At 62.2% G+C, this 17,929-nt stretch overlaps 1 protein-coding gene across 1 annotated transcript in view; it reads left to right on the forward strand.

Moving 5' to 3' along the window:
• Positions 1 to 6,194: 6,194 nt before the first annotated feature.
• Positions 6,195 to 17,929, forward strand: part of CARS1 (cysteinyl-tRNA synthetase 1) — a 34,065-nt gene continuing 22,330 nt past the window's right edge. Inside the window, exons 1-6 of the mRNA XM_029061178.1 lie at positions 6,195 to 6,288; positions 15,234 to 15,325; positions 15,549 to 15,637; positions 15,745 to 15,841; positions 17,554 to 17,652; positions 17,748 to 17,897. Coding sequence (XP_028917011.1) covers positions 6,258 to 6,288; positions 15,234 to 15,325; positions 15,549 to 15,637; positions 15,745 to 15,841; positions 17,554 to 17,652; positions 17,748 to 17,897 — 558 coding nt within the window. The 5' untranslated portion in view covers positions 6,195 to 6,257. The remainder of the gene's footprint in view (positions 6,289 to 15,233; positions 15,326 to 15,548; positions 15,638 to 15,744; positions 15,842 to 17,553; positions 17,653 to 17,747; positions 17,898 to 17,929) is intronic.

Below are 17,929 nucleotides of genomic sequence, written 5' to 3' on the forward strand. Positions count from 1 at the left end.
CATCTGTAAAATGAGGATTGGGACCGTGAGCCCCACGTGGGAGAGGGACTGTGTCCGACCCGACTTACTTGTGCCCATCCCAATGCCTAGTACAGTGCCTGGCACACAGTAAGCTTTTAACACATTTTTTTATTATTATTACTTTACACTTGAGGGCTTAGAAGAGTGCTTCAAACGCAGTAAGCCCTTAACAGATACCTTAACTATTATTATTAGAGCAGGGTCAGCAGAGACGTTCCCTGCGCTTAATGAGTTCTGACCGTTAAGCGCCGATTCGTGTACCCGTCCCCCCTTTTCGTGGCGTCTTCCTCCCATCTGTAGCAGCATTAATAACGGAGAAGCAGCTTGGCCTGATGGGCAGCGCACAGACCTGGGGGCGAGAAAGACCCATAAATCTGTAACCTTGGCGTTATCTTCGGCTCCTCTCTCTCGTTCGAACCACGTGTTCAATCCAGCACTAAATCCTGTCGGTTCCCCCTTGGCGACACGGCTGAAACCTGCCCTTTCCCCTCCATCCTCAGTCCAGTCCTTCCTCCTCCTCTCGCGCCGGGATTGATCTGTCGGCCTCCTTCCCGGCCCCCCTGCCTCCTGTCTCTCCCCGCTTCAGTCGGGACCTCACTCGGCTGCCCGGATCGTTTTTCGACAAAAGCGAGTCCGCCGTTGAAGAAAATCCAGGGGTTGCCCATCCACCTGGATCCGTCCCCGCCGTCTTTTAAAGCCCTCGGACACCTCCTCCGCTCTTACCTCACCTGACTACCGTTTCACTACAACCCAGCCCGCACACTTTGCTCCCCTGTGCCTCCGTCTCATCTTGCCGCCGCCTTCTTGCCTCTGTCCTGGAATGCCTTCCCTCATTCGTTCGGTTGTGCTGATCGAGCGCTTACTGTGTGCAAATCACTGTACTGAGCGCTTGTCCTATGACAGAGCCTTATTGAAGAGACAGCTCCTCCAAGAGGCCTTCCCTGACTAAGCCTCCCTTTCTTCTGCTCCCCAGCCCAGAATTGCTCCCCGTTCCCAGCCCCGCAGGACTTGTGTACAGACCTCTAATTTATTTATTTATATTAATACCCGCCCCACCCCTAGACCGAAAGCTAGCGTCTAGGGAATGCGTCCGTTATCGTGTACCAAACGTTTAGTTCGGGGCTCTGCACGCAGAACTCGATAAATACGACCGAGTGACGGATCGTCGGCCGATCTGTGACCCTGATATGATGAGAAGCAGCGTGGTCAGGTGGGTGGAGCGCAGGCCCGGGCGTCGGAAGGGCCTGGATTCTGATCCCAGCTCTGCCGCTTGTCTGCTGGGTGACCTTGGACGAGTCACTTCGCTTCTCTGGGTCTAAATTACCTCATCTGTAAAATAATAATGTTGGTATTGGTGAAGCGCTTACTGTGTGCAGAGCACCGGTCTGAGCGCTGGGGGAGATACAGGGGAAGGAGGTTGTCCCACGGGGGGCTCCCAGTCTTCATCCCCGTTTTCCAGATGAGGGAACTGAGGCCCAGGGAAGTGAAGTGACTCGCCCACAGTCACACAGCTGACGAGCGGCAGAGCCGGGAGTCGAACTCGTGACCTCCGACTCCGAAGCCCAGGCTCTTTCCACTGAGCCACGCTGCTGGGAATAAGACTGTGAGCCCCCTGGGGGATGTGGACTCCGTCCAACCTAATTACGTTGTATCTACCTACCCCAGTGCTTAGTACAGGGCCTGGCACATAGTAAGCGCTTAACAAGCACCATCCCCCCCCCCACCCCCCCCAAATCATCCCACCCCACCTTCTTTTCTTCCAACTGCCATCTGTGTACCTATGCACTTTTCACGCGCTGTTAAGCAGTGATTCCTGTACGTGTCCCCTTTGTCTTTCCTCCTCTGTGTTATCTAATAGTAATAATACCTATTAAGTCTTCCTGTCTGCAGAGCCCTCTCTGCTAAGTGCTGGGAAAGAATAACCAGGTGGAAATGAGGCGTCGTCGGGGAGGTTTATTATCATTTTGCTTTTTATGGTATTTTCACACCCAGAGGACTGTGCACTGCCTTGGGGAGGTTCGGGATATGACCGGGAAGAGGAGCACGGAATTCAGACCAGTCATTTAAACAACCGCCGGGTATCGATACCAATTAAATAGGAAATAAAAGAGAGAAAAAGCTCTCTAAGATCCAGTCGCTCTGACTTCCCGGGACGGCAGTTCATCTGTCAAAGGGGGAAATGAAGACTGTGAGCCCCATGTGGGACGTGGACCGCGTCCGACCCGATCAGCTTGTGAGTCCCCCAGCGTGTAGTACGGCGCTCAGCACCTAGTAAATCCTAAACAAATATCACGTGTATTATCATTCGAGGTCTTTTTCAACTGCTTTGGTCTTTTTCTGCAGGTAAACTCACTTTCCAGGGCAAAAGCCATAGTTTAATAATTTTTGCACACCGCAGAGGTCACGGCTTCTTCCGTTCGTCGACGCTCTTTTGACGGGGAAAGGGAGGGTGATTTATCCGATCCTAGCGACCTCTTAACCGCTCGCTCCACGGGGCTCATGGTCTCAATCCCCATTTTACAGATGAGGTAACCGAGGCCCAGCGATGTGACTTTCCCAAGGTCACAGAGCAGACAAATGGCGGAGCTGGGATTAGAACCCAGGTCCTTCTGACTCCCAGGGCCGGGCTCTGTCCACTAGGCCGTGCGGCTTCTATTGTACATTCCAGGTGCTTAGTCCAGTGCCCTGCGCGTAGTGAGCGCTCAATAAATACTATTGAATGAATGCACAAAGTAAGCGCTCACGTGGCGCAGTGGAAAGAACCCGGGCTTTGGAGTCGGAGGTCGTGGGTTCGAATCCCGGCTCTGCCACTTGTCAGCTGTGTGACTGTGGGCGAGTCGCTTCACTTCTCTGGGCCTCAGTCCCCTCATCTGTAAAATGGGGATGAAGACCGTGAGCCCCACGTGGGACGACCTGATTTCCCTGTGTCTACCCCAGCGCTTAGAACGGTGCTTGGCACATAGTAAGCGCTTAACAAATACCAACATTATTATTAAGTACTATTGAATGAATGTACATAGTAAGCGCTCCATAAATACTAATAACGTTGGTCTTTGTTAAGCGCTTACTAATTGCCGAGCACTGTTCTAAGCGCCGGGGTAGATACAGGGAAATCAGGTCGTTCCCCCGTGAGGCTCCCAGTTAATCCCCATTTTCCAGATGAGGTGACTGAGGCCCAGAGAAGTGAAGCGACTCGCCCACGGTCACTCAGCTGCCACGTGGCAGAGCCGGGATTCGAACCCATGACCTCCGACTCCCAAGCCCGGGCTCTTGCCACTTAGCCACGCTGCTTCTCGTGCTACTATTGAATGAATGAATGAATGAATCTACTCGAACGTTTAGCACAGAGCTCGGTACGTAGCGAGTGCCCAAGACACAGCAGAACTGCCGTTGTCGTCGTCATGGGCTCGCCTCCTGGAGACCCACCCCCTCCTCCTCCCCCCCATCTCACCCCACATTCCCTTCCTCTCTCCCCATTCTCCATCACCTCGCTCGGGCTATTTCCCACGTCCGGAATCCCCTGCCATTCCGATCTGGCAAACCCTGGCTTCCCCCGTGGCCTAGTGGAGAGATCCCAGGCCCCGGGGGTCAGGAGGACCTGGGTTCTAATCCCGGATGCCCCACTTGTCTGCCGTGTGACTTTGGACAAGTCACTTCTCTGTGCCTCAGTTCCTCATCTGTAACGGGGATTAAGACTGAGCCCTAACGATAATAATAATGTCGGTATTTGCTAAGCGCTTACTATGTGCCGAGCACTGTTCTAAGCGCCGGGGGAGATACGGGGTCATCAGGGGGTCCCACGTGAGGCTCCCGGTTAATCCCCATTTTACAGATGAGATAACTGAGGCACAGCGAAGTGAAGTGACTGGCCCACAGTCACACAGCTGACGAGTGGCAGAGTGGGGAGTCGAACCCACGACCTCTGGCTCCGAAGCCCAGGCCCTTTCCACTGAGCCACGCTGCTGCCCTGTTGGTTCAATCGTATTGATCGAGCGCTTACCGTGTGCACTGCACTGAACCGAGCGCTTGGAAAGTGCAGTTCGGCAACAGAGACCATCCCTACCCAACAACGGGTTCACAGTCCGGAAGGGGGGAGACGGACCACCAAACCGGTAGACGGGCATCAGTGCCATCAGGTTAGAGAAATAGAATTATAGATGTATGCACATCGTTAATAAAATAGAGTAATAAGGATTGTGCCCCAGTTAATAAGCTTGTTTAGAGAAGCAGCGGGGCTCAGTGGAAAGAGCCCGGGCTGGGGAATCACAAGATCATGGTTTCGAATCCCGCCTCCGCCACTTATCAGCTGTGTGACTTTGGGCGAGTCACTTCGCTTCTCTGGGCCTCGGCTCCCTCGTCCGTAACATGGGGATAAAGACTTGTGATCCCCACGTGGGACAACCTGATCACCTTGTATCTACCCTAGCGCTTAGAACGGTGCTCGGCACATAGTAAGCGCTTAATACCGTCATTATTAGAGGAGCAGTGTGGCTTGGTGGAAAGAGCTATGCGCAGGGGAGTCAGACGTCATGGGTTCTAATCCTGCCTCCACCACCTGTCTGCTGGGTGACCTTGGGCAAGTCACTTCACTTCTCGGGGCCTCACTGACCTCGTCTGTAAAATGGGGATGAAGACTGTGAGCCCCACGTGGGACAAGGACTGGGTCCAACGTGGCCGCCTGGATGGAGCAAAGGCCTGGGAGAAGGACCTGGGTTCCAATCCTGGCTCTGCCATTTGTCCGCCGTGTGACCTTGGGCAAATCACTTCACTTCTCTGGGCCTCGGTTCCCTCCTCCGTAAAATGGGGATGGAGACGGTGAGTCCTAGGCGGGACAGGGACTGGGGTCCACCCCGATCACTTTGCCTCTACCCCAGGGTTTAGGACAGTGTTTGGCTTATAGTATGTGCTTGAGAAGCACCACAGATACCCTCTAAACTGGGAGCTCGTTGTGGGCAGGGAATGTCACTGTTTACTGTTGCAATAATAATGATCCTAATGATGACATTAGTTAAGGGCTTCCGATGTGCCAAGCACTGTTCTAAGCACTGGGGTGGATACAGGGTCATCAGGTTGTCCCCCGTGGGGCTCCCAGTCTTCATCCCCCTCTTCCAGATGAGGTCACTGAGGCCCAGAGAAGCGAAGTGACTTGCCCAGAGTCACCCAGCTGATAAGCGGCGGAGGCGGGATTCGAACCCATGATCTTCTGATTCTATCTGTTACCGATTCGTCCACTCCAAGCGCTCAGTCCAGTGCTCTGCACCGAGGAAGCGCTCAATAAATACTATTGACTGAATGATTCCCCAGCCCGGGCTCTTTCCACCCAGCCACGCTGCTTCTCTCCCAAGCGCTTAGTCCGGGGCTCTGCACACCGTAAGCGCCCAATAAGTACGATTGAATGAAACGCCACAATGATTAAACACCATTTAAAAAAATAAAGGAAAAAAAAGTCCGCCCCCCTCTACGTTGTGGCCTCAAACCGGGAGGCCGACTACGAGTCCCGGCGTGCAACGCGACGGGGGGGAAAGACTACGACTCCCATCATGCTATGCGACGGGAGGTTCCGACTACGAGTCCCGGCGTGCCCCGCGGCGGGTGGGAGACTACGAGTCCAGGCGTGCCCCGCGGCGGGTGGGAGACTACGAGTCCCGGCGTGCCCCGCGGCGGGGGACAGATTACAAGTCCCGGCATGCCACGCGACGGATGGGAGACTACGAGTCCCGGCGTGCCCCGCGGCGGGGTGCAGACTACAGGTCCCGGCGTGCCCCGCGGCGGGTGGGCGACTACAAGTCCCGGCGTGCCCCGCGGCGGGTGGGAGACTACGAGTCCCGGCGTGCCCCGCGGCGGGTGGGAGACTACGAGTCCCGGCGTGCCTCGCGGTGGGGGGGGCAGACTACGAGTCCCGGCATGCCACGCGGCGGGTGGGAGACTACGGGTCCCGGCGTGCCACACGGCGGGTGGGAGACTACGAGTCCCGGCGTGCCTCGCGGTGGGGGGGGCAGACTACGAGTCCCGGCATGCCGCGCGGCGGGTGGGAGACTACGAGTCCCGGCGTGCCCCGCGGTGGGGGGGGGGCAGACTACGAGTCCCGGCGTGCCCCGCCCCCCGGCGGGCGGCCCCGGCCCAGCGCGGGGCGGGGCGGGGCCTGCGGGAGCGGCGGTTGCATCAGCCTGGGAGCGGGCGCGGGGGTCGCGGTCGCCGTCGCCGCCCCGGGAGGTGTCCGGTCCCGACGGTGCAGGATGGCGGGAACCGCCGCCGCCGCCGAGCAGGGTGAGTCCCGACCCTCTACAGCGCGCCCCGCCCCCCCCTCCCCCCCATCCCCAGCCGTCCATCCCAACGTATTTACTGAGCGCTTCCCGGGTGCAGAGCACTGTGCTCAACGCTTGGAAGCTGCGGAGAGAGAGATCACCCCGGCCCCCCCCTCCGGTAAGCGCTTACCACGGGTCAGACACTGGGCTAAGCGCTCGGGTACTCAGAAAGGTTTTTTTCTTTCTTTTTTTTTTTGGTATTTGGTAAGCGCTTACCACGTGCCGAGCACTGTCCTAAGCGCTGGGGGAGATACGGGGGAATCAGGTGGTCCCCCGTGAGGCTCCCAGTCTTCGTCCCCATTTGCCAGATGAGGGAACTGAGGCCCAGAGAAGCGAAGTGACTCGGCCCCGGTCACCCAGCTGACAAGTGGCCGAGCCGGGATTCGAACCCATGACCCCTGGCTCCCAAGCCCGGCCTCTCTCCGCTGAGCCACGCCGCTTCTCAGCGAGAAAGGTGCCCGCTTAACCGATCCCGACGTGATTATTGATAATGCTAATGACGGTGATGGCATTACCGCCTGCCAAGCGCCGTCCTAAGCGCCGGGGGAGCCCCAAGGTCATCAGGTCGTCCCCATTTGACAGACGAGGGAACCGAGGCCCAGAGAAGTCGGGGCGTGATGATGACGCCGACGGTGGCGGCGAAGCGCGGACCGTGGGCCGAGCACCGCTCGAAGCGTTGGGCGAGATGCAGGGTCATCGGGTTGTCCCGCGTGGGGCTCACGGGCTTCATCCCCATTTGACAGAGGAGGGCACCGAGGCCCGGGAGGAGTGAAGCGACCCGCCCAAGGTCACACGGCTGCCAAGCGGCAGAGCCGGCGGTCGAACCCACGACCTCTGACGCCCAGGCCCTCGCGCGCCCCGCCGAGCCGGGCTGCGCCTCACCTGCCCGGGGTCACCCAGCTGACAGGCGGCGGAGCCGGGATTCGAACCCACGACCTCCGAGTCCCAAGCCCGGGCTCTGACCACCGAGCCGCGCCGCTTCTCGGGTCCCACCCGGAGCCCCCGTCGAAGGGGGAGGGAGGTCGGAAGATCGAATTCCCTCCCGCCCCCCGTTTTGCAGACGAGGGAGCCGAGGCGCGGAGGCGTGAGGCGACCTGTCCGAGGTCACGCAGCCGGCAAGAGGCGGGGCCGGGATCCGAACCCAGGTCCCCCGAATCCCGGGCCCGGGCCCTCTCCACCGGCCACCCTCCTCCCGCTTCGTCGTCCGTGGTATTTATGAAGTGATAATGATGACTGTGGCATTTGAGCGCCTACTACGTGCTAAGCGCTGGGGTAGATACACGGTAATCGGGTTGCCCGGTCTCCGTCCCTCATGGGGAGGCCACGGTCTTCATCCCCATTTTACAGACGAGGTAACCGAGGCCCAAAGAAGCGAAGCGACTTGCCCGGGGTCACCCAGCAGACGGGTGGCGGAGCCGGGATCAGAACCCACGACCTCTGACTCCCGGGGGGGGGCGGGCTCTATCCACCAGGCCTCGCTGCTTCTCGATCCCCGTTTTACGGAGGAGGTAACTGAGGCCCGGAGATGCGAAGCGACCGGCCCGAGGTCACGCGGCGGAGGTGAGGCAGAGCCGGGATTCGAACCCACGACCTCCCGACCCCCGGCCCGGGCCCCGTCTAGAGAGGCAGCGCGGCTCGGTGGAAGGAGCCCGGGCTTGGGAGCCGGAGGTCAAGGGTTCCAATCCCGGCCCCGCCCCTTGTCGGCTGCGGGACCGTGGGCGGGTCACTTCACTTTGCCGTGCCTCGGTGACCTCACCCGGAAAACGGGAATTCACTTTGGGCCTCACTGAGGACCGCCTGATTGACCCCGTGTCTCCCCCAGCGCTCAGAACGGTGCCCCGCACAGAGTGAGCGCTTAAACGCCGACCTGATCGTCGTCGTTTCCGAGGCCGCGCTGCTTCTCGGTCCCCGCTTTCGCGGCGGACGAGCCGAGACGAATGAGGACGGTATCCGTTGAGCGCTCACTACGTGCAAGCACCGTTCTAAGCGCCGGGAAGAATAACGTCGGTGTCGGTTAGGCGCTCACCCCGGGCAGAGCGCCCACCTGAGCGCTGGGGGAGATACGGGATCGTCGGGCGGTTCGTCCCCGTTTGCCGGACGAGGGAACCGAGGCCCGGGGAGGTGACTCGACCGAGGCCGCTCAGCGGACGTGAGGGCCGAGCGCTTGGGAGACGGCGACGGGAGAGAGCCGGCGGACGCGTAGCTCGCCCCCTCCTCCCGGGCCGGACCCCTCGGAGCCCCGTGCCCTTCCCTCGACCCTCTAACACGTGCCCACCCCCCTTCCCCCCCCCCCCCCGCCCCGGTGCCCCCCGCCCCCCGGCACCGCCCCCCGGGATCCCAAGCGGTGACCCTTAAACGCCCCGGCGCCCAGGACGGGGTCCGACCAGCCCGCGCGCTGCGTGACCGCGCGGCTCAGTGGAAAGGGCCCGGGCTTTGGAGTCAGAGGTCATGGGTTCGAATCCCGGCTCGGCCCCTTATCAGCTGCCTGACTGTGGGCCAGTCGCTTCACCTCTCTGGGCCTCAGTTCCCTCGTCTGTCAAATGGGGACGAAGACCGTGAGCCCCACGTGGGACGACCTGAATCCCCCGTGTCTCCCCCGGCGCTTAGAACGGTGCTCGGCACGTAGTAAGCGCTCAACAGATACCCACGTTGTTATTGGAGAAGCAGCGTGGCTCAGAGGAAAGAGCCCGGGCTTTGGAGTCAGGGCTCATGAGTTCGAATCCCGGCTCTGCCGCTTGTCGGCTGCGTGACTCGGGGCGAGTCACTTCACTTCTCGGTGCCTCGGTTCCCTCGTCTGTCAAATGGGGACGAAGACCGTGAGCCCCACGTGGGACGACCTGAATGCCCCGTGTCTACCCCGGCGCTTAGAACGGTGCTCGGCACGTAGTAAGCGCTTAACAGATACCAACGTTATCATTATATCATCCGTCGTCCACCGCTGGCGCGGCCTGGGAGGCGACGGTAACCATGACGGCGTCCGTCGGGCGCTTACTACGTGCCAGGCGCCGTCGTGAGCGCTCGGGGGACACGGACAGACGGGCTCGGATACAGTCCCGCCTGGGGACTCTCAAGTCCTCGGCCCCGTCGTAGGGATGAGGCGACCGAGGCCCGGGGAAGCGACCGGCCCGAGGTCACGCGGCAGACACTCGGCGGACCCGGGATCGGAACCCAGGTCCTTCCGACTCCCGGGCCTGGGCTCTCTCCGTTAGGCCAGGCCGATGGAGCCCGGATCTGGGTTCTGATCCCCGTTGCGCCACCCGCCCGCTCTGTCACCATGGGCGAGTCACTTCAGGGGAAGCAGCGCGGCTCACTGGGAGGAGCCCGGGCTTCGGAGGCGGGGGTCGTGAGTTCGACTCCCGGCTCCGCCGCTCGTCAGCTGTGCGACTGTGGGCGAGGCGCTTCGCTTCTCTGGGCCTCGGTTCCCCCATCTGGAAGATGGGGATGAAGACCGTGAGCCTCACGTGGGACGACCCGATGACCCCGTATCTACTCCAGCGCTCAGAGCCGTGCCCCGCACGGAGGAAGCGCTTAACAGATACCAACGTTAACGTTATCATCATTCGGTGCTCCGGGCCTCGGTTCCCTCGTCGGTAAAATGGGGATGAAGCCCGTGAGCCTCCCGGGGGACGGGGACCGCGTCCGATCCCGGTAGCTCCTACCTATCCCGGCGCTTAAGACGGTGTTCGGCACGTAGCGAGCGCTTCACGGATGCCACGGTGGTGGTGGTTATTCTCGGTGCCTCAGTTCCCTCGTCTTTAAGACGGGGGTGAAGACTGGGAGCCCCAAAGTGGGTCAGGGATCGGGTCCAGTCGCGTTAGCTTGGGTCTACCCCAGCGCTTGGGCCGGCGCTCGGCACCGAGGAGGCGCTCCGCCGCCCTGAGCCCGAAAACGAACCGCCGTCGTTCATTCGGTAGTATTTACCGAGCGCCGCTTCTGTGCAGAGCGCTGTCCTGAGCGCTTGGGCTATACGGTCCGGCACCGGAGACGGACGATCCCCGCCCGGTGATGAGGCCCCTCCCCGTGCCCGCCTTTTCCGTCTGCTTCCCCAGGGACCCTTGCCCCCCCCCGTGCCGGGTCACCGGCCCCGGGGGGTCCCCGTCTTGGGGGGGCGCCGGGCCGCGGAGAATGCCCCGCCCTCCCCCCCGTCGGGGGGTCCCGGCCGTCCTGCGGCGGCGGAGGGGGACGGGGTGTCCCGCCCCGGGCGGCGCCCGGGCGGGCGGGCGGGGCGGGCCCCCCCCCCCCGAGAACCCCGTAAAGCCGCCCTCGGCTTTGATCCGGGCCTCCCCACGCCGCCCGGGCCCCAATTAGGAACCGCCCGGGGAAGCTTCCCTGCCCCTCCGGCCGCCCCCGCCCCGGGGCGGGCGGCGACGGGTGACTCGCCGACTCGCCCGGGCGGCCTCCGCGCCCCGGCCGCCCCCCGCGTCCCCGCCCTCCGTCCCCCCGGCTCCGGAGGGGAGGGACCCCCCCCCCCCGGGGACGGCGCCCGGGCGCCCGGCCTCCGCCCGCCGCGGCCTCGGACGGCGGGATGCCTTCTCCGAGAGGGCGGGCGGGGAGGGGAGGCCCGGGTGGAGGCCCCGGTCCCGCTCCCCGGCCCCGGGTCTCGAGGAGGCCGGGCGTCAGAAGGACCCGGGTTCCGATCCCGGCTCCGCCGCTCGTCCGCCGCGTGAGCTGGGGCGTGTCGCTTCCCTTCTCCGGAGTCAGAGGTCATGGGTTCGACTCCCGGCTCTGCCACCCGTCAGCTGTGTGACTGTGGGCGAGTCACTTCACTCCTCTGGGCCTCAGTGACCTCATCTGTAAGATGGGGATTAACCGTGAGCCTCACGTGGGACCACCCGATGACCCCGTATCTCCCCCAGCGCTTAGAACGGTGCTCTGCACATAGCAAGCGCTTAACAGATACCAACGTTGTTATTATTCTCTGGGCCCCCGTTCCCTCATCCGCCAAACGGGGGATGAAGGCGGTGAGACGCGGACCGTATCCGACCTGGTTACCTTGTATCGAACCCCGATTAGACCGTGAGCCCGTCGGAGGGCGGGGACGGCCTCTATCTGTTGCCGATGCGTCCGTTCCGAGCGCTTAGTCCAGTGCTCTGCACGTAGTAAGCGCTCAGTAAATACTATTGAATGAATGAATGAATGAATGAACCCAGCGCTTAGGAGAGTGCCCGGCACACGGTAAGCACTTAACAGATAGCGTTATTATCATTATCATTTTTATTAGTACTCCATGTCGGAGGAGCGGTGGGCAGTGAGCAGGGTTGCGAGTCGGGAAGCAGCGTGGCTCGGTGGCAAGAGCCCGGGCCCGGGGGTCGGAGGTCGTGGGTTCAAATCCCGGCTCCTCTGCCTGCCAGCTGGGTGACTTTGGGCGAGTCACTTCACTTCTCTGTGCCTCAGCGACCTCATCCGTCGAATGGGGATTAAAAGCTGAGCCCCACGTGGGACCACCTGTTCACCTCGTATCCCCCGAGTGCTTAGAACAGTGCTTGGCACATAGTAGGCGCTTGACAAATACCACCATTCCTGTCATCATCATCATCGTTATTGTCATTGTTATAACGACGAGGAATCAGGGCTGCTGCAGACCCTGGGCTCAGCTCTGGGGCAGCTGTGGGGAAAGGTATTCCCGAGGTGCCGGGCACCGCCCTCCAAAAGCCAGGCACAGCGCCAAGCACAGCGTCTCTTGTCGCCTGAAGAATGAGCCGGCGGAAGCCCCGGAGCCCAGCGCTAATGATGGTATTTGGTAAGCGCTGAATCTGTGCCAAGCACCGTTCTAAGCGCCGGGGTAGACACAAGGTAATCAGGTCATCCATGAGAAGCAGCGCGGCTCGGCGGAAAGAGCCCGGGCTAGGGAGTCAGAGGTCATGGGTTCGAATCCCGCCTCTGCCACTTGACAGCTGTGTGACTCTGGGCAAGTCACTTCACTTCTCCGTGCCTCAGTTCCCTCGTCTGTAAAATGGGGATTAACCGTGAGCCTCACGTGGCACGACCCGATGACCCTGTATCTCCCCCGGCGCTTAGAACGGCGCTCTGCACCTAGGAAGCGCTTAACAGATACCAACATTATCACCATTATTATCCCACGTGGGGCTCACAGTGTCCATCCCCACTGTACAGATGAGGTCACTGAAGCCCAGAGAAGTGAAGTGACTTGCCCAAGGTCACAGAGCAGACGAGCGGCGGAGCCGGAATTAGGACCCGTGACCTTCCGACGCCCGGGGTCTGGCCGGTAGGCCAGGCCGCCGAGGCTGGGGGGTGGTGAAGCGTCAGGCCTGGGGCCGGGCGACGACTGCGGGTGTTGGCATTGGCCGCTCTGAGGTGGCGACGGCACCCGCCCCGTCCCTGCCCTTGTTCCCCTCCCCTTCCTCCCCTCGTAATAATAGTAATAATAATAATAACAGTAATTATGGTACTTGTTAAAGCGCTTACTATATGCCCAGCACTCTTCTGAGCGCTGGGGGTGGATACCAGGTCGTTCCCCCCGTGGGGCTCCCGGTCTTCATCCCCCTTTCCCAGATGAGGGAACCGAGGCCCGCAGAAGCGAAGTGACTGGCCCCGGGTCACCCGGCGGACGTGCGGCGGAGCCGGCGTTCGAACCCGCGACCTCTGACTCCCAAGCCCGGGCTCCGTCCCCTAGGCCGCGCTGCTTCTCGCCAGCCCGACCCTCCCCCGCCGTCTCTTGCAGACGGCGAGCCCGTCGTGGGGCAGGGATCGCCTCTCTCGTCTCGGATGGGCCCCTGCGAGCGATACGGCTGCGTCTCTCCTACGCTGCCGGCGGCCCTGCCGCCCGGACAGGCGGCGAGGGTCTGGGTTCGGGGTCGGGCGTGGGAGGGTCGGCTCCCTCCCCTCTGTCCCCCCCGCTGGCCGGTCCCCTCTCCCCCCGAGGTGGGAGGGAGAGCCGGAGAAGGGGGGCGGGGGGGGGGGGTCGGTCTCGGGGGGCCGGGGAGGCCGACGTTGCCGTCGGCCAGTGGAGGAGTCGCCCCCCATTCGTTCATTCCTTCGGTCGTATTTATTGAGCGCTTACTGTGCGCAGAGCACTGGACTGAGCGCTTGGAATGGACGGTTGGGCAACAGAGAGAGACCGTCCCTGCCCGTTGACGGGTTCACGGTCTAATCGGGGGAGAGACCCCCAGGGTTGCCCGGACCCCCCCGCCTCGCCCCCCGGGTTGGGTCCGTGCCCGGCCAAAAGCCCCCGGCTGGGGACTCCCGGCGACCACGGGGGTGGGGGTGGGCACCGGGGTGGGGTCCGAGGGGCCGCAGGGGCCGACCTCGGAGACCCTGGCTCACGCCCGGTCGCCCGGAACCAGGATCGGGAAGCCGGTGGTCCGGGTGGGGACAGACCCCCCCCCCCCCCCCCCGGCCGCCCGCTAACTCTTCCGTGCCTCAGTTCCCCCATCTGTCAAATGGGGATGAAGACCGTGAGCCCCACGTGGGACGACCTGATCGCCCTCGTGGCTCGGCAGAAAGAGCCCGGGCTTGGGAGTCGGAGATCATGGGTTCGAATCCCGGCTCCGCCGCTTGGCGTGACCGTGGGCGAGTCGCTTCACTCCTCTGGGCCTCAGTGACCTCGTCTGTCAAATGGGGATTAACCGTGAGCCTCACGTGGGCCAACCTGTATCTACCCCGGCGCTTAGAACGGTGCGCTGCACATGGTCAGCGCTTAACAGATACCGACATTATTATTTATCCTCCCCAGCGCTTAGAACGGCGCTTGGCACATAGTAAGCACTTAACGAATACCAGCGTCACGAGTGTTAATATCGCTAATGATGTTAACCGTGATCGCGGAATTGGTTAAGCGCTTACTACGTGTCAAGCGCTGTTCTACACACGGAAGCTGTCTCGCCTAGTGGATGGAGCCCGGGCCTGGGAGTCAGCGCGACCCGGGTTCCGATCCCGCCGCCGGTCCGCTGTGTGACCTCGGGCAAGTCACTTCGCTCCTCTGGGCCTCGCCTGCCTCATCTGAGAAATGGGGATGAAGCCCGTGAGTCCTCTGGGGAAGGGGGATGGGGTTCAACCTGATTAACTTGTGCTTACCGCGGTGCCTGGCACAGAGTAAGCACTTAAATGCCGTTGGAAATCAATAATGACGATGACGATGGTGGTGTTTTTAAGCGCTTGCTCTGTGCCGAGCACTGTGCTAAGCGCTGGGGGCGATACAAGGTGATCAGGTCGTCCCACGTGGGGCTCACGGTCTCCATCCCCATTTTAGAGGAGGGAACGGGGGCCCAGAGAAGCGAAGTGACCGGCCCAGAGTCACCCAGCTGACCGGCGGCGGAGTCGGGATTAGAACCCGTGACCTCCGACTCCCAAGCCCGGGCCCTTGCCACTGAGCCGCGCCGCTTCTCAGAAATAGATCAAGGTCGGCGGTCAGACGCAGCCCCTTTCCCGTAGTCTTTTCCTCACGGCTGAAGTAGAAAGGAGGACATGTATCGAACCCCTATTTTACGAAAGAGGTAAAGGAGGCCCAGCGGGGAAAAAAATGGTGGTGTCCGTTAGGCGTTTACCACGTGTCGGGCACTGTTGCGAGCGCTGGGCTAGATACTAGGCGACCCTATTTATTTATTACCCTACCCTATTTATTTTGTTAATGAAATGTACATCGCCTCGGTTCTATTTAGTCGCCATCGTTTTTACGAGACGTTCTTCCCCCCGACTCTATCTATCGCCATCGTTCTCGTCCGTCCGTCCCCCCCCGGATCGGACCGTGAGCCCGTCGAACGGCGGGGACCGCCTCTATCTGTCGCCGACTTGTTCGTTCCAAGCGCTTAGTCCAGCGCTCTGCGCATAGTAAGCGCTCAATAAATAGTATCGAATGAACGAATGAATAGGCGACCGAGTCGGACGCAGTCCGAGTGACCTGTCCGTCTCTCCCCCCCCCCGTCCGTCCGGGTGCCCGCGTGGCCGTAGCCAAGGGCAGACGGCCCCAGCCGCCCTGGTCCCCGCCCGAGGGCACGGAGCCCCGTCGCCTTCGCCTCTACAACAGCCTGACGCGAACCAAGGTGGGACGGCGGGGGGCGGGCACGGCGGGGTAGCGGCGGGCGGAGGGGCGGCGGGATCGCCGGGGGCCGGGCCGGAGGCCCGAGCGGGACCTCCCCGCCGAGGGGATCCGCCCGCCGAGCGCCGCGCTCGGCGCCGGGAGCCCGGAGCAGCGGACGGGGGAGGATGCCGCGGTCCGGCCGCCCGCCCCGCTCGCGCCCGACGGGCGGCCGTCCCCCCCCCCAGGAGGTGTTCGTGCCCCAGCGCGGGAAGAAGGTGACGTGGTACTGCTGCGGACCCACCGTTTACGACGCGTCGCACATGGGCCACGCCAGGTAGGCGCCTCCTCCGCCCGGGGCCGGGGGGCGGGGAGGGGCCCGGGGCGGGCCGGGGGCGGGGGGAGGGACCCCCCGGCGGAGACCCCTGCCCCGCTCCGGCCCAGGTCCTACATCTCCTTCGACATCCTGCGGCGGGTGCTGAGAGACTATTTCAAGTACGACGTCTTCTACTGCATGAACATCACCGACGTCGACGACAAGGTGAGGACGCCCCCCGGGCCCCGGGACTCATTCGCGCGTCCGGCCGCGCGGCCCCATCTGTCGAGCGCTTGGCTCTGGGCGAAACGCCGGACTGAGCGCTTGGAAGAGGACGGTGATAATAATAATGATGTCGGTATTTGTCGAGCGCTCACTAGGTGCCGCGCACCGTTCGGAGCGCTGGGGGAGACGCAGGGTCGTCGGGTTGTCCCACGCGGGGCTCGCACACTTTTCATCCCCGTTTGACAGATGAGGGAACTGAGGCCCCGAGAAGCGAAGCGACTCGCCCGCGGCCACACAGCTGACAAGCGGCAGAGCCGGGAGTCGAACTCGTGACCCCGGACCCCGAAGCCCGGGCTCTTTCCACCGAGCCACGCTGCTGGCAGACGCGTTGCCCGCCCCCGGCGAGCGTACGGTCTAGAGGGGGAGGCAGACGGGAATGGGAATAAATAACGGAAATATTATATCGGGGGGGGGGTCCGGGTTCGTGTCCGCGGGAGTGTGCGGGAGTGGAGGGGTCCTGGTTTTTGCCCCGCGCGGGTTGGTCCGCCCGTTCGTTCACTCAGTCGTATTTATTGAGCGCTTCCCGCGTGCAGAGCACTGTACTGAGCGCTTGGGAGAGGCCAACGGAACAGTAAACAGCCACATTCCCTGCCCACGTCGAGCCCGCGGTCTAGAGAAGCAGCGTTGGCTCAGTGGCAAGAGCCCGGGCTTTGGAGTCGGAGGTCATGAGTTCGAATCCCGGCTCGGCCGCTTGTCAGCTGGGTGACTGGGGGGGGCGAGTCGCTTCGCTTCTCTGTGCCTCAGTGACCTCATCTGGAAAACGGGGATGAAGACCGGGAGCCCCACGTGGGACGACCTGATTCCCCTGTGTCTGCCCCAGCGCTTAGAACGGTGCTCTGCACATAGTGAGCGCTTAACAAATACCAACGTTATCATTATGATTAGAGGGAGGTAGACAGACACAGTGTAACAGTCAAGTGTAACGGTAGGCGGACGCATTTCGAGAAACAGCACGCTGTCGTGGACAGAGCGTGGGCCCGGGAGGGAGAAGGTCATGGGTTCTAATTCCGGCTCCGCCACTTGTCTGGCTCTGTGACCTTGGCTAAGTCACTCTGCTCTTAGGGAAGCGGCGTGGCTCAGTGGACAGAGCCCAGGCTTGGGAGTCAGAGGTCGCGGGTTCGAATCGCGTTTTCGCCACTTGTCTGCTGTGTGACCTCGGGCAAGTCGCTTAACGTATACCGACATTATTATTATTATTATTACAGTAGAACAATTCATTCATTCATTCAATAGTATTTATCGAGCGCTTACTATGTGCAGAGCACTGGACTGTGCGCTTGGAGTGGACAAATGGGTAACAGATAGAGACGGTCCCCGCCCTCTGACGGGCTCCCGGTCTGATCGGGGGAGACGGACGGACGAGAGCGATGGCGATTGATAAACAGAATCGAGGGGATGAGCATCTCAGTAGAACAACAGCAGATAAAGAGAATCGAGGCGACGTACGTCTCATTAACAAATGAATCATCTCGTAACAATAAGATCATTGCGAAGGGCTGAGCCTCCTTGGGGGCCTCGTGTCGCCCTGGGGGTCCTCCAGTTTCGGCAGGGCGGCGGGGAGAGCGGCGGGAGGCGGAGGGGCCGGGCCGGGGACCCTCGGCCGAGGCGTCTAGAGCGGTCCGTGGCCGCGTTCCCCTCCCCGCCCCTCGCAGATCATCAAGAGAGCCCGGCAGAACCACCTGTTCGAGCAGTACCGGGGGCGGGGCCCCCGGCCCCGCCAGCTCCTGGACGACGTGCGGGCGGCCTCCGAGGTCAGCGGGGGACGCCGGGGTTGGGGAAGGGGGAGGCGGCGGCGGCGGGCGGGCGGCCCGCGGGGTCCCGACGGCCCGGCCTCCTCCCGTCGCAGCCGTTTTCGGCCAAGCTGAGGGCGACGCCGGACCCGGACCGGAGGCGGATGCTGGAGCGGACGGAGCAGGCGGTGCGGCGGGCCGCGGAGCCGCTCCGGGAGGCCGTGGACCGCCACCTCCCCGACCGCGAGGTCGAGGCGCGGGCCCAGGTGGGGCGTCCCCTCCCCTCCGGCTTCCGGAG

The sequence above is a fragment of the Ornithorhynchus anatinus genome, chromosome 3, assembly GCF_004115215.2.
Source record: "Ornithorhynchus anatinus isolate Pmale09 chromosome 3, mOrnAna1.pri.v4, whole genome shotgun sequence".
NCBI classification, from domain to species: Eukaryota; Metazoa; Chordata; class Mammalia; order Monotremata; family Ornithorhynchidae; genus Ornithorhynchus; species Ornithorhynchus anatinus.